At 39.7% G+C, this 24,397-nt stretch overlaps 1 protein-coding gene across 11 annotated transcripts in view; it reads left to right on the forward strand.

Moving 5' to 3' along the window:
* PCNT (pericentrin) overlaps positions 1-24,397 on the forward strand; it is a 70,164-nt gene that overhangs the window by 20,076 nt on the left and 25,691 nt on the right. For 6 of the 11 annotated variants that reach the window (XM_063162574.1, XM_063162575.1, XM_063162584.1 and 3 more), the window contains 19 exons: positions 61-93; positions 1,716-1,980; positions 2,223-2,310; positions 2,849-3,065; positions 3,942-4,180; positions 5,059-5,525; positions 6,672-7,248; positions 7,882-8,115; positions 9,027-9,191; positions 10,801-10,947; positions 11,494-11,645; positions 12,960-13,174; positions 13,599-13,825; positions 15,470-15,632; positions 16,094-16,237; positions 20,327-20,556; positions 21,012-21,131; positions 21,659-21,679; positions 23,703-23,930. In XM_063162574.1, the coding sequence (XP_063018644.1) occupies positions 61-93; positions 1,716-1,980; positions 2,223-2,310; positions 2,849-3,065; positions 3,942-4,180; positions 5,059-5,525; positions 6,672-7,248; positions 7,882-8,115; positions 9,027-9,191; positions 10,801-10,947; positions 11,494-11,645; positions 12,960-13,174; positions 13,599-13,825; positions 15,470-15,632; positions 16,094-16,237; positions 20,327-20,556; positions 21,012-21,131; positions 21,659-21,679; positions 23,703-23,930 (3,932 nt within the window). The remainder of the gene's footprint in view (positions 1-60; positions 94-1,715; positions 1,981-2,222; positions 2,311-2,848; positions 3,066-3,941; positions 4,181-5,058; positions 5,526-6,671; positions 7,249-7,881; positions 8,116-9,026; positions 9,192-10,800; positions 10,948-11,493; positions 11,646-12,959; positions 13,175-13,598; positions 13,826-15,469; positions 15,633-16,093; positions 16,238-20,326; positions 20,557-21,011; positions 21,132-21,658; positions 21,680-23,702; positions 23,931-24,397) is intronic. The other 5 variants (XM_063162576.1, XM_063162577.1, XM_063162578.1 and 2 more) reach the window with 5 other exon arrangements.

Here is a 24,397-nt window from a genome sequence, read left to right on the forward strand (position 1 = left end):
TGTTTCTAACCACTCACAATCCCATTCTTTGGACCCTTTCTGCTTTCATCTTTCATCAAGGTGGTGAGACCAGAATGCAGGCCCATGGTCCAGGTGAGGATTTCTTGGTGTGTGAGATCTTAAAGGTGTTTTGTTTTGCTCTGCTGCTCCTCATTTGAGTGCTGATTTATTTGACCATGCATTTGGGTTGATGGTGGGATTCAAACCATAGCAGCTGCATGATGGATTGCTGCTCTGGTGTAAGAATGCCATGCCAGTTCAAAACAATGAAACTTTTTTTTTGGGTTAATTTTGTGCTGGTAGACTTTGCTGGTTAGGCAGAACCTCCCTATGTCAGATTAAACTTGCCTTGCCTATCACTTTGGTGGTGTCACTTGTCCCTTCTTGTCATTTGATTCCTCTGGTCCCTGTGCCTGTCAACTTCTTCCTTCCTTGGAAGCAGGCTTGAACCATGGACTTCACAGAATCATGGAGTGGTCTGGGGGGAAGGCACCCTAAAGATCACCTCATTCCAACCCCAGCCATAGGCAAGGATACCTTCCACTATCCAAGCCCCATCCAACCTGGCCTTGAACACTTATTTCTTCTCTTACTCTTTCTGTTGACGTTGTCATTTTGAGCATTTTTTCATGCCACAGATGCATTTTCTGGTTTGCTACACAAAACCACTTTGTGACAATCAGTTGTGTTGCTCCTGGATGGCATCATCTGTTTCCATCAACTTTTCTTAAGTTTCTCTTGTGTAACATAAGCAACTGCTTTTCTCCAGGCAAGTTGTTTCTTTTCAAGGAACTTCTCAAAATTCCTTCTTCTTGAAATGTATTTCCCTGTTCAGTTGATTCTTTGGGGATTTAACTAACTTGAATTTTTTGGAGACTTGAGCTATTGGGAAAGCTTATCTCTTGAAGTTTTTTTCCCTTTTTTCCTACCTTTTAACTTACCTAAATGCTACTGCTGCTTTAATACAGCAGGTGGGGAATAAATCTCCCAGAGGGCTAAGGAAAAGGATGCAGTTGTCACTCTCTGGAAGGAGGGCAGCTTGCTGAACCAGCCTTGGTAGCTGCTTTTTACTGCATTCCTGTTACATTGGCTGTTTCTTTTAATGCAGTCAGTTCAGCCTCTGAGCACATGATGGGTAGCAAACCATCATTCAAGTATCATTTTGTTTTCCTTCCTCTCATTTTTGGTTTTCTGCAAAGTTTATGCTCAATTTGGTTTTGTTTGGGTAGTTTTGCCTGGAGCAAATTAAATGTTCTTGAGTAATTTATTGCTTCTGGGTGCTGCAACAGCAAGGAGGTGTGAAGATTGAGCAGCAATGCAGGGCTCTGCTTGTTGCCAGCCTAGTCCTGGACTGCAAGAAAATGAGGAGAGCTATAGCAGTGGGTTGGTGATTTTGATTCTTAGCATGAGGATGGTTTCTCTGAATGCAGTGTAACTGAGAATGTCTTCTGAGGAAGGAATTTTTGTCTGTCAGAAGTTGATTTTTCCTGTTTCATTGCTATTTCCAGTAAATGGTTCTTACCTCAACCTATGATCCCTGCCTTTTGTGAGTCCCATTGAGAAAGGAGTGGCTTGTGGTGTTTTCAGTGGAAAAATAATGGGACAATACCATTCCTAAACCACTGACACTTGGCAAATAAACCTGATCTTCACAGAATGACTTGGCCTAAAGAGATGTGTTCTTAGTGCTTGTGTTGGCTTTGCCTCTGTTCCAGAGCTAAAAGAGCAGCTCCTGGCTCGAGCATCACAGGTAGAAGAAATAGAGTGTTTAAAACAGGAGTTTGAGCAGCAGCTTCAGCAGAGAAACAGGGAGCATGAAGCTGAATTGGAACAACTGAGACTTTATTTTGAAAACAAGTTAAGTGTTGCTGAAGAAAACTACAAAAAGGAATTGACTTTTTTGCATCAAAGGCCACAAGAGCTGACGGACTCTTCACTGCCAGAGTTGGAAATGAGTCAAGATCAAGCAGGGGACAGCAGGTGATCTGTTCTTTTTCCTTTCATTTTGTGACAGCATGCTTCCATTTTATTGTTCTTTGGCATAAAAGATGATATTAGCATCTATTGGGATTGAGCATTAGGTGATGGCCCAGTCCCGAGCAGTTGTTAAAGTGGCTCTTTGCCTACTTTGAGTACTTTGCCTACTACACCATAAATCATCAAGTAAATTTCACTTGATTCATGACATACCATAGTCTTAAACTTTCAAACCCTTTTCTCAGGTCTTCTGTCACACTTTTTGAAGAGACTGCTGAGAAAGAGAGAAGTGTTGCACTTGATCAGCTAAACCAACAACTGGAACAACAACAGGTAGATTTTTGATGTAGTTCAAGTTCTACTGTTCTTTACATTACCTGTATGAAAATTGATATCTAATTCCTAGGTCTTGCAAAGAGAAAATTAATTATAGGTGTTTAGTAGGGCTTAATTATTTTTGACAAGAATGTTGTGAATTACCAACTTGAAATAGCTGTCAGCCTCAGTGAGGCTGTAGAGTAGAACAGCTGTAACAGTGCTCTGTAATTTTATGTGCTGTTTGGGTTATCCTGTGCTGGGTAAGGAATTTATCAGTTCTGCACCAGTGCAGAATTAATTTCTCTTTTCTATCATGCTGTTAGTAATTGTTCCTGTCTTTGTTCTCTTCAAGCCAAGATGCTAATTGGCCCCTCTTACGTTCATGCCTCTATTTTCATGCACCTTGCTGTAACTGAAGATCTCAACACTTTTGCTCAACTTGTTTCAAATTGACTACGAGTTTGGAAAAGGAATTTTGCTTTCTCTTATTGAAAGATTCTCACCATGGTTTCTTAGAAGCTAAAGATCTCTTCCTAACCCTTTATTTCTGTAGGAAGAACTTGCCTGTTTGCAGCTACAACTTACAGAACAACACAGGCATGAATTGGACTCCTTGAGATCCTCCCTTGCACTTCAGTATGAAGAGGACCTGATGAAAATGAAGATGGATCTGTCAGACAAATATGCAACAGAAATTGAGGCCTTGAAAAGGAAGCATGGTTTAGAGCATGAGCAGCTCCATGCCCAACTTTCAGAGCAACAGTCTAAAGGTAGGATGGCCTGACAGACTGGAAGGGAAACAATGAGCTGCTTGTGTGGCTCATGTTTTTCTTTAAATGGGCTTATCTGAGGAAGTTTTCAACTTTAGTTTACCCTAAACTCTGGGGAACGTTTAACAGATGTGTTAATCCCTTTCATTGAGCACTTATGGGCACATTGAGGTCACTTCTGAAGATGTGGTGACCTGAAGTTGTTTATTCTGTGGCAAAAACTACTAGAACTGTGGAGCAGTTCCTAAAAGGAGTTGATCAAGTTTAATTTTTGATGCCTAGAAGGGCACTGTCATACAAGCATTTGGACTAACAATACATAACTTAGTTAGCTAATGTAACACACATGGTTATAATTGTGTTCCACAGTATGTTGGCTAAAAGGATTAGTAGAGCTATTTTAATTTGCACTTAGATTTCTTATCTTCAATTATTTATTTTTAATACTTGAGAGGATGTCAAAACTCCTTAAATTAGAATGTTCAGAGATTTGTCCCATCTGACTTCTGGGGAAATGCCTTTATAAATATGATGTGCAAAAGAGGAGATAAAACTTCCATAAATCTGCCATTACATTGCCCAGAAAGAAATCCTACTCCTCTGGCAGCTGCAGATAAGGAGGGAGGTCCTGCCACAGGTTTTATGACTATTCTGTGTGTATTAATAGTGGTAAATTCCCGAGGTGATGATAAAATGGAACAGAGTATAAAATCATCCAGCTAAGGGGTTCTCCTTGTCCTGTGTTTAGCTTGGCTACTGATAAATTGCACAGCCAAAAACTTTCAGCTTTATTTCTATGCATCAATAGGAGCTGTTAAAATAAGTTCCAGCATGTCATTTTATTGTGTGGCTTGGGTTTTTTGTTTTTCTTTCCAGAAATCACCAAACTGTGTCTGCAGAGTGTTCAAGATGTAGCACGCCAGGTTGAGGTGGAGGTGGCTGAGCGAGTGTCTGTGCTGGAGGAAGAGCACAAAGCCAAGCTTTCTCTCTTCAACTCTGAGAAACAGCACATTGCAGAGCTCTCAGAAGAAATAAGGCACTTAAAGGAAGAGCTTACAAAACAGAAAGATTTTTCTGAGCAGAATGAAAAGCATCTGAAAGAAGAAATGGAAAAGGTAATTTGTACTGCAGAACTGTTTTGTGTAGAGTTGGGCAAGCTCCAGCCTGGTGGGAAGGCCCAGGGAGGGAGAAGCAGCACTTGAATTTGAAACTCCCTGGTTTGGAGATAGCAGCTAAAGCTTTAAATGGACTTGTCTGGATAGACATAAATGTTGGAATACACTTCTGTTCTGGGGTGTCTCTTGTACCTCAGAGTTTGAGAGTTGAGACATTCATACACAGTAACATCACTCTTACATGTTAAATCAGCTGCTTCAGCTGAGGATAAACTTGGAATAAATGTTAATTCATTGCTTAAGTTGCTCCATATTTGAATGCTTATGAGAATTAGATTGGTGAAGCTCTTATTTATCAAGTCCTCCTTTCCACCCTTTTTAAAGAGGCATGGATATATGATATGTGTCTTTTTCCAGGCTTAGAAACTGTTGGAGAAAGCCAGAGACAGTCTTTTTTTGCTTTCTCTAATGGAGCAATCATTTGCTGCTTTGGCTTCTGCGTTTTGTGCTACATTCTTTTGGTGTGGCTTTTAGAAGGAGAGGTTTAGAAGGGATTTTCATTCATGCCTAATAGAAACACCTAAGATGCCCATAGCTGTGTAAGTTGAACTCCTGAAAAGAAAAGTGACCTCAAGAGAAATCAACATAGAGTACCATATTAATTCTAGAATTCTGCCATAATTTTTTCTTATCTTCATAACCCAAATTAATTCTTAATAATGCATTGAATTTAATCCATGTCAGTTTAAAAATGGTCATTTCAGCCTTACTTTCATTAGGAACGACTAGTTCAATACAAGAATTTAATCTTTTCAAGACCTTAAATGCCTGAGAGTGTTCACACACTTCAATTTGGTTTTGAATAATTGTCTTCACAGGTGAAATATAAAATTGCTGAGGATCACAAAAAAGAATTAAGAGAAGAAGTCCAGAAAATAGAGACTATGTACAAAGAAAAAGAGAAGAAATGGCAATGTGAAAGTGAGGCCCAGAGAATCCTAGCAGAAGAGAAGTTATCACTATTGCACACAGAACTGCAAACCAGAGCAGAATCTGAGAAGCAGAACTTACAAAAACAGTTTGAAGTCCGTGAAGCTGAAATGATTCAACTTCAAGATCAGCAAGCTGCCAAAATTCTGGAGCTGGAGAAGCTGGTGAAGGAGCAGCAAAACAACTTGCAGCAGCTGGAGGACAGCCTTGCAGGTGCCCAGGCTGTGCAGAAAGCTCAGCAGCAATATGAAGCTGACCTGGAGGCAGCCAAAGCCCTCATGGCAAAAGAAATGGAAAAGGCCACACTCTGCCTGCAGGAAGAATGTGCACTGAAACTCCTGGAAGCACAAAACAAGTAAGTTTCCCTTAGAAGTTCACTCATTGTTAGAGTTGCTTTGTCTTACTTTAGACTTCATGAGTGATAGTGCAAGGTAGTCACTTGATGGCACTATCTGTAAAGGAATTTCATCTAGTCTAGCAAATAAAATGTAGTCAAGTTTTGCCTGCTAGGAGTACAACAAAGCTGGAAATCAAATAACAGCCTTCAAAGAGAAGTGTAATAGGATATATCAGTGGAAAAATTCTCTAAATGTTTTTAAACAATTGGAATTGAAGTCAACAAGCTTTTCCTGGTGAATTAAGCTTGTGCTAACCATTGAATTAGGGTTAGCACAAGCTGAGGTTGATGGGGCCCCCTTTGGTATTCTTTACTTTGGGTTACATGCCTGGAACTCCTGTTTTTCTTCCCCTTCCTACACCTGTTGTTTCAAGTGAAGTAAGGGAAGTAAACAACCACTTGTTGGTGTTTGAATGCATTGCTTCAAATTGATCCGTTCTTCCTCCCCAGAAATATGTTCACATAACAGAACTGGAGAAATAATGACTGTAAGAAAGTACTGAAAGCAGCAACTTAATTTTTAGATAACTGTTTGCTTTTTTTTTTTTAGTTATTGGTGTCTGCATGCAAAAATACTGTTGTTACTGATTGCAGTAAAGGGCAGTACTTCAGATACTAAGTCTTCTGCATCAGGTTTTAAGCAGAACTCAGCTGGGTTTGGAGGAGCCCCCAGCTGTCCCACATAGACCTCCACAGTGGTTTTATGTCTGTCTCTACCAGATGTTTTTAGAGGTGTTGGTTATGACAGTTCATTTATTTGCAGACAACACATTTGAGATGTACTACCATGACAGTATCTCATGGTGTATACATTGCTACTTCTCAAATATATTTCTTTGTATTTGTAAGTTAATAGGGACGCCAGTTTCTGTAGTAATAACCAGCTACTCCCAAGTGACATTGCAGAAACCTTTAATTATGTGGCTATGAAATCATCATTGTGGTTTACTTTGAATTTAGTTCTGCATGTGAAGCATCAAGTAAAACTTGTGGAGACTAAGTGAGGTCTGTTTAGTTTCCTTGGGCTATTATTTATTAGCTCAATTAATGAAAAAAAGTTACTTTTTTGACAATATTTTCTTAATTTTCTTGGAAATAATACAGGTTTATGGAGGAGCACAAAGCAATGACTCAGAAATTCACGACTGAGCAAGAGATTCTTCTCCAAAAGCTGAAAGAGAAACATGTGGATGAGCTGGAACTCCAAAGTCAGCAGTTAGAGGAGAAGCATAAGCAGCAGATTTTGTCTCTGACAGCTGATTTACAGGCAAAACACCAAGCTGAAATTGAGACACTTAAATCTGCACTGGAAAGCAAACAGCAGATTCAGCTTGAAAGTTGTGTTGCTGAGCTACAGGCAAAGCATCAGGCCCAAATCGATGAGCTGGAGGTTAAGCACTTATCAAATCTGGATTCCTTGGAGTCTTCCTACCTATCTGAAATTCAGACCATAAGAGATGAGCACTGTAGGGCTCTGGAGAAGCTACAGCTGCAGCACAGGGAGCAGCTCCAAGAGCAGGATAAAATCCATCAGGCACGACTGCTTCGGGAGATTGAGATGCTGAAATTGAAGCATGCTGAGGAACTTCAGTTTTCCCAGAATAATTTGAAAATTGAGCTAGCTACTGCTAATATGGAAAAGCTTAAAACCATGGCTCTTGAAGCAGAGGAAGCTCACAAGGTGAGTGAGAAAGAAAACCTGGCATAGGAGGTGAAATTTCATGACACATTGTGTGGGATCGCCTTTTCCTTTGTTCCCAGGGGATATTTCCACAACCTCTTTGTGCCAGCACTGACACATTGTGTGGGGCCATATTATGAACTGAAACAGGAAACCCCAGCTGAAAATTAAATCCATCTGTTGATTCCTGCCCCAAATGCTCAGCCTAACGAATTTTCTATATCATTTGTGGAAAAGGCACAAATGAGGTGTGTCTTTTAATGTGTTTAAAATTGGAGGATCTCCATTTTGTTGCTCAGACCTTCTCTCCCTGGTAGAGCTGTTGTGTAATTCTTCAGAAAGTGATTAGACCAAAGTAAATGTAATTGTGGAGGTTAAGTCACATCTCTAGGAATCTAAAGATCTTTCCAAATAAGTAAGGATTTACAAAACTTATGTTAGATAAGAAAAATAAACCCATTTAAATGTTTTAGAGAATGTTATATATATGTATGCTCATCCTTCATGAAACAATATTGTTCCTGTTTATTTTAAAAGCCTCGATACAGCAGGACATGTGCTTCACAAATGGGTTGCAAAGATAATTGTACTTGTTTTTTTTCCCTCCCCCTTCTTAAATTACTGCTTACACAGGATGATCTGAACACAGCTCTTCGAAACCAAAGGCAGTTGCTGGAAGAGGAAAAACGTCTGGCTCTGGATCTGTTACGTGAGCAAGTGTTGCAGATGGAGGAAAGGCACAGGAAAGCACTCCAAGAGCTTCAGGAGCTTCATGAGGCAGATATTAGGAAACATAAGGAACAGTTCTCCAGGGAGCTGCAAGAAGAACTGGGGAAACTCAAAGCACAGCATGAACGAGAGCAAGAGGTCAGAATGCTGCTAATACCTAAACCCAAAGCAATCCATGTTTTACCATTAAAAAATTTCCATTTTATTCAACTTAGAAATAAGGCTGTACATCTAGATGGTTTTGGAATATTTTTTTAACAGTGCTAACAATAAGAAGACACAATCTGACTTGTGCAGATGCAAGGACCTACTGGTGTTATATTACACTCATATAGTTAGAAGTCACAAACAAAATGAGCTTTATCCAGCTAGAACCACAGAACACAATTAAAATATTGCTAACTTGTGCTTTTTGATAATGTTCCTAATAACTCTTAAATAATTTACAAAGAAGAGATTGCCTGGGGAGGAAGTTTCATTAGTTTCCTGGGAGGTTCTCTAGGTCATTCAGTCTTCAAGCACATCATCCTAGAAACAGGATTTCTGTTCTGATGACTACAGTGACTCTTGTTAGAGAAAACAGTAGGAAAGAAACCTCAGATGACCAAAAATGTCTCAAACCTTTGACTATTGTATCCCAGGATAATTGCATTAGAGATGTGTAATGCTTGCTCCCATTTGAATAAGGGAAATCACATCTTAAAATATATGCTCTCCCTGTATTTCTCCCCCCAGTTTCCCCTATTTTTTTAAATTTCTTTTAGAGCAGTGTCTGTTGGAAGGAGTAAGTCAGGAATACTTTGTTAGTCTGACCTGATGGTCTCATGAATACAGGAGATACTTGATACCTAATGCCTGCTTGCTTATCTATTTTTATCAACTGTTTTTTTTTTTCTATACTCAGCATGGTGACAGACAGCAGCCCTGTATGACCTTGAGGATTGTGAATGTACCCTTCAGAATTTGGTTTAGCTTGATGGATTTGGTTTTATTTTTCCTTAATTCTAACACTATGGCTAAAATATTTTATATTCCTTCCTTGTCTGCAGCTGTATGCTTCTGCATCAGCTTCTGAAGTAAAATCTGTGAGAACAGCTCTTCTGGCTCAGTTTGAGGAGGTAAAATTGAAGCAGCAGCTCCAGTTCCAGGAGGAGATTGAGCTGTTGAAGTGTCAGTCAGAGTTGCTGCTGGAACAGCAGATTGCACAGCTGAAGGTAGGCTCTGGTGAAAACGCTCTTCTGAGTAAGCACTGGGAGTGTTTCAGTGAAAAAAGAGCATTTGGTGTAAGATTTTTGTTCTTCAGCCTCTGAAATGGAGTCGGAGAGAGATCTCTCCCATGCTTCACAATGTTAGAACTAGAAAAACAGCATTGGAAATCAAGCAGTGTTCTGTGAGCAATTGTCTTTACTTCAGGGTTGTCCTCAAGTCCTGAACTGGATGTGAGGTGTCCTTCAGCCAGAACCAAAACAATCAGTGGAGCATGCTCTAAGCACCATTCCTTGTGTACACGTTCAGTTTGTCATTTGAGACTTTCTTCTTAGTGTCTGCAGAGACTGTGCCCTTCTATCATCCCACATCTACTGCACATACTGTGTCTATGTGGCAAAATATTCAGTATTATCTAAGCTTTTACTAACTGTGTGATGGCAGTGAACTCTGCCTGTGAGATACTTTGTTGGTACTCTTGTTGCTGATCTCTGCTTTCATGGTAAACATCATGATAAGCATTTTCAACGCGTTTCCTGCCTTTGCCCCTCTGTGTAGTCCTGATCAGTGTTTGACCTCTCTCTACTTGGTGCAGCTGTCTTTGGAAACAGAGGGCACAAGTGTGTCCTGAAAAGCTGCTACAGGTATATTTGGCACTGCTGTCCTCAGCTGAACCCCAGAAGCTGGGACTGGACTGAGGGTTGTGCAGAAACTCCAGAAATGATCCCTGCTTTTTTCTCTTATGTTGCCTTAATTAGCATTTGCAACACCAGAAATTTCACTTGCTGTTGCAGCTGTCTGTGGATTCAGCTGGGTTTTTTGCCTCATATACTTGCTAACCAGTGTTTTGTCCCAGAAGAGACTGGCTGGATCTCCTTGCAGTGTCAGACTGACCTGTACTGTGGGCTGATACAGGTTTTTACAGCAAGCCTTTCCCTTCCCACTCCCCTGTGCTGCTTATGCAGTTCTCTTCATGCTAGCCTGTTCCCTTGGTGTCTTCCCTCTGCCTCCCTGGCAGATTTGAGGTATTCAGAATTTGTCTGTGCTCTCCTAAGTGTTTCTGAGAAGAACAAGCAGGCTGCTTAAGAGATTTTGTCCACAAATGCCATGCTCTAGGTCAAGGAAAGTCATCCTACCCCTTTGTGTCAGCCCATTTTTACCTTCCTGCTAGAGCATGGGGCACAGACTGGCTCAGTCTTCTGCAAAGGATCTGTGTCAGCTCAGGTGACTGCAGGTCTTCTGCTCTGAAGTCTTATTTCTTGCCATGGGGAAAAACTGTTTTCTTGACTTGCCAATGCAAAAATAGGTGGCCATCACGTTGGAGTGTATTAGTGTTCATAGATAAAATTGTGCCTCACCAGTGCTGAGTACAGAGGGACAGTCACTACTCTGGTTCTGCTGGCCACACTATTTTTGATTTTAAACACAGTTTTAGCATAATTTTGTTGTTTTGAGGTGTTGATGTGTAAGTTACTACTTATTATTCTGAGAGGCAAAATGTGTGCTTCTAAAGAATACAGAAAAAATACAAGGGATGTTTGAGGGTTTTTTTGGAGGATGGTGGTGGTGTTTGGTTTTTCTTCTCTCAGTAAATCCAAGTCTATGTGATTTCTGCAGGAAGAATTTGAAGCTGAAAAGAAGGCATCACTACATGACAAGGAGCAAATATTGATTCAGGAGAGGGAGAAGGCACAGGCTGCTCACCAAAAGGAACAAGAAATGTTATCAGCCCAGCTGCAGGAAAGAGCAGCAATAATTAACCAGGTGTGGAGAAAATACTTTAAAACTAGATTTTAAATGTGATTTTAGGGTTGTATTTTTGCATAGGGCTCTCTGCCTCAATATGTGTAGAGACTGAAGGTATAATTCTTGTGGTATGTTAGACTAGGGGGAAACAGAGTAACACAGAGAATTTCCTGACTGGGAATGCTTTACTCTTTCAAGCTCTTCTTGTAGGACTTGGTGAGGGTGGAGAATGTTGGCATGGGCACAGAATGCTTTTCTGTCTTGGCAGTTTTCTCCCAAATAGATATTTTGACTTCTTTGCTAGTTTACAGATGAGACAGAGTTTCTGACAAAGGCAGTAATTTGTTTGGCAGCAGAATCTGGAGGTGAGGGTAGGTATACACATACAAATATGTATTTTTATTTATATGTAATCATATGTTTTAATCTGATATAGATATAATCTGAAAAAAATAAATACAAGGAGAGAAGTAATTTTCTAGAAACTTGTTTTCAAGTAGAGTTTATAAAGCAAAGTTTAGGGGAAATTGTTGACTTTGTTGTGTATTCACTGTACTTCCACAGCTGGAAAAGGAAGTGGCCTCTTTCAAGCATGAAATAGAGGAGACCAAGTCTGAACTGAAGACACTTCTTCAGTGGCTGGGCAGGGAAAACCAAGAAGGAGAAAATTTGCTGGCCTTGCTGAGGTCTGATATTGAGCACTCCAAGGAGGAAAGGTTTGTTCATCTTTGGTTACATCATGCTTAGTGCTTTTCTATTTGCTTGTTTTCTCACTTCTCTTAAAGAAATCAATAACTAGGCAAAATTAAGCCAGCTCACAATAGTAGTGTTGGAGGTTGATATATTGTTTTTATTTGCAAATTATTTTGATGGTTTTTTATATTATCAAGCTGTTCTGACATTAAGAGCAAGTTGGGTTTTTTCTTGCTCTTTTTCTTTCAGCGTAATGAAGACCTTGGTGTTTTGGGGTTTCTACTGTCTCTAATCTTGGAGAAATCTAAAAAATTGGAGAGAGGTTCTGTGACCAAGAGGCTTTCAGATGGAGTGGATTGGTTTGACATGTCACGGGGATTAGAGAAGCTGTCATGTTGAATAAGCTTCTAGAATTCCCTCTCTCATCTTTCAGAAACTGGCTTAGTGTTTATCTTAAACTAAAATACTTTCATAAATGGAAATAGATAGAATAGAAACATTTTCATAAATAGAAGTTTTGTTGTCAGGTCTGCCAGAACACCCTCTAGTTGTTTGATGTCACTGCTACTGTAGTAGTAGACTTCTTGCTCCTCCTACTGTAGTAGTGTCTTCCTTGCTGGTGCTTCCACAGGTATGGAAGGCTGAGATGATTGTGGCTGTAGTGTGATCTACCTGTGGAGATGACAGAGGTGCTTTGCTGTGATGCCTGAAGTTTTAGCTTTTATATTTTTCAGATTCTGTGCTGCTTAAGTGTGTAGTTCTGAGCTTCTTATTAAGGGATGGTGAGCTCCCTTCACAGAGTAGAGAGACAAAACAATTCCTTCTCTAGCTGGGGACCAAGGACAAATGATTGAAATTTTAGGCCCAAGAGCACAAACAACATGGACTGAAGAGAGAAAAACAAGAAGGATGGGACTTGATAACCTAAAGCTGTAATTGGACAATGAACTCCAATGTGCAAATTCACCAGAACCTATAAAAGTGAGAGACCCTGTGACCAGTTGTTCATTTTATGACCATTTTGGGCCCATCTTGAGTGTAGCCCTGGCTGGGCTCTTGTGCTGCCCAAGATGGATCCACTGAGGCCTTTTAATAAATCCCTACTTTATTCTTTAACTCTGCCCAGCATCTGCTCTAGGTCAGCCTTGACAAGGCATCAGCTGTGCCAGCTCTTTAAAAATGACCTGGTTTTTGTGAGTCAACTGAATGATCTTCACTGATAACTGCCCAACCATGGCAGATACCCATTTTAGACTGTCAGGCTTAGAGTAGGTTCAAAGTCTCTTTCAAATCAAGTGTGTGCAATTTTTCAAATGTTCAAAATGTTTTTGTTCTAGGGAAAAACTACGTGAATCTTATCAGCACGTTTTGAAACTGCTGATGGAAGTGGTGAAGGCCACAGTAGTTATTGAGGACCTTATCTGTAGCAAGATTGGTCTTTGCCTTGATGACAGTCTGGCTTCTGGAGATTCTAAAGAAGCTCAGAGTATTATGGAAGAAATGGGATTCATGCAGTATTTCAAAGCCAAAGAAAACCATCACCTAGTAAAGGGTGAGTACAAATCAGCAAACCTGGATGCAGATATCATATTCTTGAAAACTGCCTTTTGTATGGATGAGAATATCTCTTTTTGCAATGTTTGTGTTTTTCAAAGCTGGTCCACACTTAAGATAGTGTCTACCAGTGTTCTCTCAGTTTAATTCTTTTAATAGTGCAACTACTACAGTGTTGTTTGAAAAGCTTGGATAGATCATGGGGCAAGAAAGATGGACTTGGTGAAAGCAGAGTTCCTGGTCCTGATGTATAGCACAAGATTGCAAAACCTTGTGGAAAACCCTCATGATTTTTCAACACTGCATTGTTGATGGGTCCAAGTTTCTTGTGGTGCATGTCCAAGTCCATGTCACTGCCTGATGTCAGTCATCTGTGTGGCCACTTTTGTGGCCAGCTGTCACTCTTCTGTGTTTTCCAATAGCTTCCTTGTTTGCAGTAGAGGAGCTGCTTGATGAGACTCTCACAGAAGACAACCAGCTGTCTCCAGGGACTGATGAAGTGTCTGAGTTGAGCCAATACTTATGTGAAAGTGTTTTTGCAAAGCCAGAATTGGCGTGTGAGAGTGAAGGAGCGATACTGAAAATCTGTCATCGTTTGCGCACTGCGGTGGAGAGACTTCTGGAACTGGTTACAGAGTCAACTAAACAAGTAAAGCTTTTAATCTTTTAAAAGTGAACTAGAGTCACCCTAGTCTGGTGGAAGGTGTCCCTGCTCAGGGCAGGGGTTTGGAACTAACTGGTCTTTAAAAGTCCCTTTCAAATCAAACCATTCCGTAATTTTGCGTATAACACTGGAAATGTGAAATCAGTTTTCAGGCTGCATTTTTAACCTTTTAACAGATCCTGTGGGAGGGCAATAGATTGGTCACCTTAAGTTAAATTTAAACTGGGATTTAAATTCATTTGGTAACTTCAGGAGACCAGGAGTTTTTTTGAGGGTCTTTTATCACACTTCTCATTGATGCCTTTTAAAAACTGATAAGTAGGTTCAGGAAAACTCAGTCCAATGTCAGAATGCTTGGGCAGTATGTAGATAGCAGCAAACAAATGTCCTTGTAATTATATGCTTTAATTGTGACACAAGGAGATGCACTTACTGAAGTTCTTTTATGAATGCACTAATTCCATGCTGACTTTTGCTATGTCTAAACTGCACATGTGGGGTAGATTCACAAGCACTGTATGCATCTGAGGATTTAACTTAGTGTGACAGTAATTAGTTTGTTGGATAAGGAAGTCCCTAATTGAAGAGAAGATGGGAAGGGGAAAAACATGTCTGAAATCAGCCTACTCATTGGGTATTTTGGGAAACCCAGAGATGTCTGGTGAAATTTATATTCACAATCTTCAAAAATGCCTCTTAGAATGAGGTGTGTAAATTTACTTTTAGGTACTGATGATGCTTCTACTGATACATAGCTAACTTGTGGTTGAAGCACTTGCCCAAGCCATGGCAGATCTGGGTTCTAGGTGACCCTCATCAGCTGTGATCCAGCATACTTTGCTTGCTGGGGGTGTTCGTTGGAAACCTGATGATGTATGGACTTCACTGTCTATTAGACATGACTGAATCTCTTGAAGAATTTAAGTGTAAGGATGCTTTGAATTTCAAGTGGCTCAGTAAGTGTCAAGTTAAGCTGTTTAGCCAATAGGGAGGTGTGATGGTGTTCACAGAGGTCCAAGGATGAGGGAAGAGACGAGGATGACTCCATGTTTCAGAAGGCTTGATTTATTATTTTATCATCTATATTATATTAAAACTATACTAAAAGAAAGGATTTAATCAGAAGGCTGGCTAAGAATAGAAAAAGAAGGAATGATAACAAAGGCTTGTGTCTTGGATAGAGAGTCTGAGCCGGCTCACTGTGATTGGCCATTAATTAAAAACAGCCACCTGAGACCAATCACAGATGCACCTGTTGCATTCCACAGCAGCAGATTATCATTGTTTATATTTTGTTCCTGAGGCCTCTCAGCTTCTCAGGAGGAAAAATCCTAAGGAAAGGATTTTTCATAAAACATGTCTGTGACAGGGAGGTATTTCTTTTTATGCACAGTGAAGAAACTTAGGTTCCTAAGCAAGACTTGTGGCAAAAATACTGCTATGCAAGCGCAGGGATTCACCCAAGTGTCCAGAGGTGTTGGGTAAAGTCAGCTTAGTACTAAAATGAAAGTTCAAAACTTGGAACTTAATGCATAAATTTGATTAAAATTTTGAGGGGTTTGTTGCAAAGTCTCTAGTATTATTACCTTGCATCTGACGTGTGATGCTGGGACAATTTTTCCCTTGCAGCTGGAGAAGATGCATGAAAACCATGCCCAGTTTGAGGAGGAGTTCAGCCGCCGCAATCGCGAGACGGCGCAGGTGGTGAGCCAGCACCAGGAGCTGATGGAGTGCCTCAGTGAGGAGAGTGAGGCCAAGAACCAGCTGGCACTGGAGCTCCATAAGGCAGAGGGTAAGAAATGGATTGCAGTGTCATTTACTCACAGCTTCTTCCTCCCAACGTTTATCATGTGCTTTCTGTTTCCTGGGTTTCTTGGGCTCTAAATCTAACATTTGATCTTACTTTTTGGGGATTGTTTCTTGAAACATCAGCTCTTAGCAGAGGATGTGTTGGAAGCTCATCCCAGGCCATCAAAGCTTAGTGATCCCTGTTTGAATCCTACAGATTTGGAGATACTTTGTGATGTGTCAGCCTCATAGAATCTTGATAATCTTAGAATACATTAACTAGTATGTTTTATTCCTTAAGGTAGTCAAAAGCCTAGCTACAGTATAAAGACAAATCATCCTTTACTACTTCCTTTTTATGTCACCTTCCATTGTTTGGCAAAAATTTAGTCATATTTTCAAGCTGCTTTTTCCCAGTGGATGAGTTTGTCTATGGCTTTATTTGCTTTCTGACTTGGCTTCCAGGCATTATTGAGGGCTACGTTGCAGAAAAAGCTGCGTTGGAAGAGGCCTTAAACCTGAAGGAGGAATCTGAGCGTCGCCTTGTTGTGGAGCTGGAGAACATGAGGGAGCGCTTCCAGGAGCTCACCCAGGAGCAGGCAATTCTTGGTGAGTAGAGGGTTACAGCATTCTTAGCACAAAACAAATTTTTCTCCAGTCAGGGCGCCTTGTAGTGTCCTCCTGTCATGGATCAGAAGTTGGCTCGATGACCTAATGAGCAGCTCAGACTGGTACACAGGTGAGAGGGTCTTCCTGTAAAGGCAGAAAGCTCTACAGACATGGATCAAGGTCTACAGGAGCTTTGGAGCATGATAAAGATGAAATGCCTGAAGATTGGCACTCCTCTGTATTCCATACACTCCTCTGTATTCTATATGTGTTTTTGGTGGTCTAGAAGATGAAATGGATCGCAATGCCCTCCCTATTCATCTTGTCCATGTGTCTGTGTTTTGATTTCTAGGAGCCCCTGTTGCTAATGTAGCACAAAAAGAAGGTTCAGGTTTGTAATGACAAGTGTGGATTTTTTTTCTTGCTGTGTTGCTGTAACGCTGACTGAATGAATTGGTAACTTTTACTTTAACAATGAGGAATAGTACTTAATAATTAGGCCTGACAGGTTACTGGGTTTGTAAGTATCTTGGCCGTAAAAAGCTATGACTTCTGTGATGCAAAATTAGCAATATTCAGTTAAATAATGTGTATTTAAAGTGAAAAATATTTTTTGCTGCTATCAGGCTTAAAGCGCATTGTGCCATTGTCTTTGTTTTTGCCAGCTTCATTTTTTTTTTAGAGGATGGGGTGTGTTGCAAGCTGGTTGTGAGCTTCTAGTGATACAAAGTCAGCTGTCAAAATGAGTAAATTAAGTTAAACAAGGGAGGGGGAAAAGAAAAATATTTGAGGTGATGAAAAACTGTGCTAAAAGAAGTACAGCAAGAGTTGAAGGGAGATCTAAGGGAGATGAGCGAAATGTAACTGAATGGATTGGTAGGTCAGAATGAAAAAATAAAAAGCAGAATGGTAGGGAAGGCTAGTAAAGAAATCAAAAAAGAAACCAGAAATAAGCAGGAAAGATCTTTAGATTTATGCACTAATTTTGAAGGTCAAGTGCTGTAGTCAAATTTGTAGATGCTAAATTGAAAGAAATGTTTTTTCCTACGGAAGTTTGCATAGTTAACTCCTGAGTGGCTAACATTTAGATCTGATAAATTCATAGTTGACATGATTATTTTGTGGCCTACTCAAAATATAATTCTCCTATTGTTTTTTAGATTCATTTTATTTATACACATGTATATATTCATAGATTCTTGCATATTCACTGTCTCTTGTTTTTGGACTTTTTCTTTTCCCCAGAGAGTGTGAGCTGAGTAAACCAAATCACTCAGGTGAAGAAAAATTTACGTAGGTAAATTCCTGTTAGAGTCAAAAAGCTCCACTGAGTTTTTTTACCCATTACTGTATCTTTATTCCTTCTGTCCATTCAGATCTCCCTCAAGCACTATTTTTAATTTAACCTATTTTTGGTGTCCACCTCACTGTCCTGCAATTTGCTGCTGCCCTCTGTAGAACAGAGTTGGTTATGGTGTATTTTGGGATTGACATTCTCCCAGGAGCTGCAGCCCAGCTCCTGCCAGCAGCTCCTTAGAACTTGAACAGTTACTTTTGCTGCAAGGGCCAAGTCCTGAAATCCATCCCCTTTCCCCCACCCCAGCCATCTGTAGTACTTTTCCTCAGATTTGGAATTGTTTGTAGTATGTGGAAAACGTGATAAATACAAATCATATTGCTTGGAGCTGATTGATATGGGCTTATTCCTTGAAAAGCTGACATCTCCTGTTTTTCATGTGGAGTACTAATGTGAGTAGAATGGCCTTGCTAATGAAAACTCTCTTGGAATGGAGCTTGGCATTTGCTGATGATCTGGGGAGTGGGAAGGAGTGTGCTGGGGCCTTTTCCAAGGGGAATTGCATGATGTGCAGTAGCATTAATAAAATAGGTTTGTCTCTACAAAGAAACAAATCTGTGAGCTGATGATCTCTTGGCGTGTTGCTTGAAATTCTATTTATACACTTGGGGAACGTGTGCTTAAAAATTTTTTTAAATTTGTCAGAAAGTTTAGAGGTTGCCAAAATTTGATACCTGCTTTCTATGAAATACTGCTGCTTCCAGGTAAAATCTGCTTGCCTGATTATTTTTTTCAATTAATTTACATTTCTGTCTGAAGAGGTGACTGTGTAGGTCAGTGTTATCTAATCAGTATTTTGTTCCTCATAAAGCACTGGTGTTCCTCTGGAAGCTAAAATGAAGCCATCAATGTTTGTTAGGATATAGCAGGCAAATTTCTTGTGCTTGTTTTCCCAAATACCAGTTCTGTTCTCTCAGGGTCAGTCTGAATTCCTTTGGGTGACCAAATATCTCCATCATCATAAATATCTCTAGCACCTGACCTTGCCCTCCTCTCTGCACCCCGTGTTAGTAAATACACTGTAGAGTGCTATTTTATTCACATTATTCCCTTCTCTTGGCAGTAGACACTCTCTGTCATGCAGCTGTGGCTGGGATTGGAAGTCTTAATAGAATTCAGATATTGTTGGGTTTTGTGGGTTTTTTTCTGTTGCATTATGTGATGCAGATAATAGATGATAAGTACTATACAGCTCCAAGGGGACTGGGAGAGAAATTAGGGCAGAGTCTTCACTTCATGCATTCTGCCAGAGCCTGAGTTACATCCACAACCAAATGAACTTGTGATTATTTAAAAATAAAGTAAAAAGTAGGGAGTGTGGCACAGTGACTGCTCTGTGGTTATTGCATGGGCTATAATTAGTGCTTGGAGTGAAATGTAGTTGGAGTGTAACTGTAACCCACAACAGGATTGCTGTGGAGCTCAGGAGCTCATGTAGTCCATGTTTGTGTCCCAAACTTTCCTTGTTTCTCTTTGTCTGGCATTTTGATTTCCAGAGCCAGTGAATGCACAGGTTCTTCACATGGTTTTCCATTATCCTCACTGTGGTGACATTTTCCCCAATGTGTACTGTAAATATTGTTGCATTATTCCAAGCCTGTCACACTTATATCTTTTCATACATGAACATGGAAATATTAATCATTTTTTGCTTAGTATCAAGTGTCTAGAAATCATTAAATATCCATGGATAATGAAGCCCTAGAAAAATGTTGTAGGTAGGCTGTGGTAGTTTTTTGTAATAGCAGCTTGTAAAGACATTATGTCAGAAATCATGTGGGTTTTATTGGTCGTACTTCAAAAAGGGAAAAGGGAATTGTCCATTCTGGAAATTGGGCTGGATCTTTTCTTAGGGTCCATGTTGCATCCCAGACTTACCTTTAACTTGTCACCAAAAACATTTGAGGTAAGTAATAGAACATGTGAAAAGTAAAATCATGAGCTCTTGCAGGACCTTGCTTTGATACAAAATAGGTTTCTTTTCATGCTCAGCTTACTAACTATATTCACAATGGAAGTAGCTTTTGTCCAAGAATGGTCACAGTAAAGTCTTCAATTTTGGTCTCCTAAACAGTGTATTCAGTGCATCCATCTGAAAATGCAATTTGTAGCTGTAAATTAACTCTTGATAACTTGAACAATTTCAGCTATGTACATTTCCCTTTTTGGTATCTCTTCTGCAGTCTGCATAGGGAAAATTTGTGCCATCTTTTTTCCCCAGGTGTTTTCCTCCCTTTATAACCTGAGAGCTGGAATGATTTTCTTTCATGATTTTTCTTTGGTTTTTAATCCTCACTCAGGTTCAGAGAAATACAGTAACTTTGTTTTTTCAAAGCAGCTGGCTTCAGGGTCAGGCTGGGCACCAGTGGCCACTGGAAAGATGCTCTGGGTGCTGCCTCACCAGTATAGAGGGCAGCAGCAGTGTCCAGCTTGGCACAAGGCAGGAGCCATGGAGAAACCAGCCCAAGACTGGATATTGGATGGGTACAGGAGGATCTTGGCATCAGAGTTTAGAGGAACTGAGAATTCTTAATTAAGGAGAGATTCGGGACAGAAGTGTGGCAAGGATTTAGGGTAGAGCAGTATAGGATGTCTCTTACAACCCACCTCAGGAATAAATATTTTTTATTTGTTTTGATGCTGTCTAAAATACCCAAATTTCATCTCATCTGAAATGCCTGACTTTTGTACCCTTCACTGACAGCTTTTATTGTTTTTGTGTTCTTACTCAGGTCTTCTCAAGGAAGTAGAATTTTTGTCAAAGGAGAAACTTGAGCTTCAGTGTCAGGCAGAGAAGGACCATTCCAATTTACGCTCTCAGATGAAGGTGTTGGAGGTGGAACTAGAGGAGCAGCTGCAAAGTAACCAGGACCTGGCTACAAAGTTACTGGAGATTACTGAATTAAAACAGCAAATTGAAGTGCTTGAAAAGCAGCTCAAAAACCAGCGGCAGTTCATGGATGTAAGTAAGAAACCACATTTCCATGAGTTTGGAGGTGGTAAATTCTCATCCTGGTTTGAGACATGCAAGGTGGTTCCCAAAATGGGCTCTATTTTCTGTTTTGGTTGAAATTAAGACCTTGGCGTACTAGTCTCATGAAAGAAAATACAAAGTTAAATTTTTTGGTTCCGTTTTTGTAGTATTGCAGGGTAATTTTTCCTTTTTATTAAATGATAATTGTAGTTTATGTGTATGTTGTAGTTAAAAAGATGCTTTCTCTTTTTTTTATTTCCCTGTCACTATAGATATGCTTTCAGGACTACTAGAAGGTAGTCCTGATTAATTATTAATTATAAGTTAATTATTTTTTAAATTAACAGTTTCTTCACCACAAAAACAAAACCCAATTATTCTTGTACTCAAGACTGCATTACAATCTTCAAAAATATTTTGATTCTCTCTGCCTGGGTTTACAGGAACAAGCCATAGAAAGGGAACACGAGCGCGATGATTTTCAGCAGGAAATTCAGAAATTGGAAGAACAGTTAAAACTGTCAGCAAAATCACAGACTTCAGGACAGTCCAGAGAGCAGAGGGTGAGTAAAATCAGCCTTGGTGGCCAACAAGAGTTTATTACTATGAAATACCAAACTGTATGTTCTCGATGGTCTGACTCTTTGGAGGGTTTTTTCCTGTGTTACCCAGAGAGCAGATTTTTCCCCAGCTGATTGAACTACATTTAGGCAATGAGGGTACACTTATATTATTTGTTATGGAGGTGGAAAAAACTGTTTCAGGTGCTTTACATTCAAGTTTCTGAGTCTGGTTTAAAGGAACCCCTGGGCCTGGTTTAAATGAACAAGGAGGACAACATTACAGCAACTCCACTCTAAAAAGTTAATCTGAGAAATTACTTTTGAGTTTGAAATGTGTTTATTTTTTCCACCTAAACAATTGTAATAGAGATGTCATTTGTCTGCATGCCTCATCCTATTTAAGTTTATAAATGAGTCCTTGTTTACACAGTTTTGTTTGTTTGATGCTTGGCTTCAAAGGTTAACTTTTGCCTTTTTTTTTTCTTTTTGATTGGTTGGTTTTTTTCACATAAATGAACATTATACAGAACTATGAATTGATTCTACAGGTATGGAAAACAGCATGAATGTCTCAACTTTTCTCTCCTTTTCCTTTCAATCTCTTCTAGATATGCTTTAGCTTTTTTCCTCTTCTTGGTATGTCAAGGCATGACTTGGAGCTAAGAATACAGGTTTTAGGGTGGCAGAATTCTTGCAGGGAATGAATGACTGCTTTCAATTTCATTTCCTGTACATGAGTACTTAGCTCTCCTGGCTTATTGCTCAGAGGTGTTACAGGCAATTATTCACTGAAACAGCCTTTTGGTATAAAAGGAGAAGTTTAGGTTTGGAGCATGAAAACAAGATATTGGAATGGTGGTGATAAAACTGTGCCTTTTGTTTGTGGCCTGGCTCTTATCAGAACTTGTCAAGTAGTTAATTTCATTTCCATCTATTTGTGTATAGTTATGGAACTGTGTGCCTCAGTGTTAGATTTGCACGTCCATATCTTCAATATGAATGAGTTTCCAGGGAATGAATTTTCCATGCTGGAGGGCATAGCTGAAAAAATGAATGCTGTATCTTTGCAGTCTCTCTCAGAAAGGATGAAAACTTAGTTGGAGAAAAGCACACAAGGATGGTAACTAAGCAAGTGACATTTGTAGGGTAGGGTGAGATATGCAGGCATTCTGTGCCAGGAAATGTCAGTATTTGTTCAGTTGTTTAATGCAGCTGTCACATCACTAAGTGCTTAACTCACTCCAAACCAGCTCAAGTGAGCTCCTCATCTCTACATGTAGCAGTTATAACAAGATTCCCCCTCTGGTGTTTACTAGGTACAAGGTATATACTTAATAAAGTGGGATTATTGTGTGAAAAAGAGTCCTTATTGGTTCTTGGGAGCTGCACTGTGAGAGTGAAGGTTATGTGGAAGGGTTTCTCAGCCACAGGATTGCAGCACCAGCTTTCTAACTTTTTATGTCTCAAGTGTCACAGTTTGGGATTCTGATGCCAAAATCTGGTAGCATTTGAAAGGTTAGACTTCTAGGTGATTTTTCTATACCCAGAGGTTTTCTGTAAGGCTTGTGTTATGGTTAGTTGCTGTTGAGATGAGAAGGGAGTAAGATACACAGTCAAGGAAATGTTAGTGCCTGTAGGCAGTTTGAAAATGTAATCTTCATAATCTTTGGTTTTCTTAATCAGTCTCCTACACTCTCCTTGTTTATTATTTGACTCTTGGTTTGCTCAAGTGTGTTTTCCTGCACTATACTTTGAAGGTGTAAAGATCTCTGTTAATGCAAAGAATTTTCATTTCATAATGTTTGTGGGATTTACACCAGTTCAGACACTTTTTGATGAACAAAAAATTTATTTTGTAAAATCCCATCTTCCTTGCTCATGGGTATTGACTAAATTACTTGTCCACCCCCACTGCTTTCCTGCAGCTTGCTTTCACTATGCTAAATGACTTTATCACACCCTGAGATAGTCTGTCTGTCACACCAAAGCTCCTAGCCTTGCCTTCACCTTGGTTACTGGGATCAATGAATGACTGTTTTCCTGCAGCTAAAATTCCAAATTTGTATCCTCTTCATATTGAAATGATTTTTGGAAAGCGAATTACCTGTCCTCTGTTGGCTCCTGTGAGTCTGTCTGATTGCATATTTATCCTTCAGATCCTGGTATCTTCCTCTAAACTGGAATTCCTTGGAATACTGGAAGAGAGTTCTGAAGTTACAGAAATAAATCCAGTGCTATTATTAATAACTCATGCAATCTTGTTGGGTTTTAATCTGATAGCCAACTAACCCCATCACCAAAAGACCCCTTCACCTAGTACTCTGAGAGTACTGCAGATATTGGGAGAGTAATCAAACATTTGTCTAAGAGCTGCTGCATTTGGAAAACAAGATTTCAGAAAGCTAACTTTTTCTTACTTTCTATGCATATTTAGTTCTATTTTCACCTGAGATTTTAGCTCCACTTTAATCCGTAGTAAAACCTCCTTCAGTGTGAAATGACTCTTGCTTTCAACTGGCAGGAAATCTGTTCATATTGCCTGAATATCTGTATACTGTGATTTCTGTGTAGGTAGAATCTTTGCAAGCAGAAATCAAAGAGAAGATGGATGATTACAATAAACTGTTACTAGAAGAGGAGCGAAAACACCAAGAAATTGCAGCTCGTGATAAAGAGATAGAAAATCTGATGGCACAGATCCAAGAGCTGAAGCTCAGTGGTGCTGAGGTCTCAAAGACTGTACATAACTTGGAACAACAGCTGCAGAAAATGAAGAAAGTGGAAACTGAACTGAAACAGGTAATTTTGAAATACTTATTTAAATGGGGTTAGCACTACATGACAGTGGCTTTATGGGGGCTGTCAGTAATGTTTGTGATGCTGTCTGGCACCCAGTGGTGTATTAATTGCACATACCACAGCCACACTTTTACATCATCTCTGGTTCTACAAACTCTATGTCCACTAGTCCATAAAGACTTGCATACTACTTGGAAGTAGTATGTACTTAGATATTACTTATGAGACTTAAATAAGACTCCAAGTCCTACTATGAAATCTGCTTTTAACAGTTGTCATGTTGGCTGCTTCAGAGCTGCTCCTGAGCTTGTCTGGAAGCTTCTGAGAAGGTGCTGTTACTGAATATCCAAACACTGAGGGTCTTTAATAAGTACCTGTGTTTAAAATCTTCTTATCTTAATCTGTAGCCCTTCTTGCTTGGGTCTGAAGCCAAATCTGTTTGCCACAGTCCAAAACTTCCAGCACTT

This window comes from Melospiza melodia, chromosome 8 (assembly GCF_035770615.1).
Source record: "Melospiza melodia melodia isolate bMelMel2 chromosome 8, bMelMel2.pri, whole genome shotgun sequence".
NCBI classification, from domain to species: Eukaryota; Metazoa; Chordata; class Aves; order Passeriformes; family Passerellidae; genus Melospiza; species Melospiza melodia.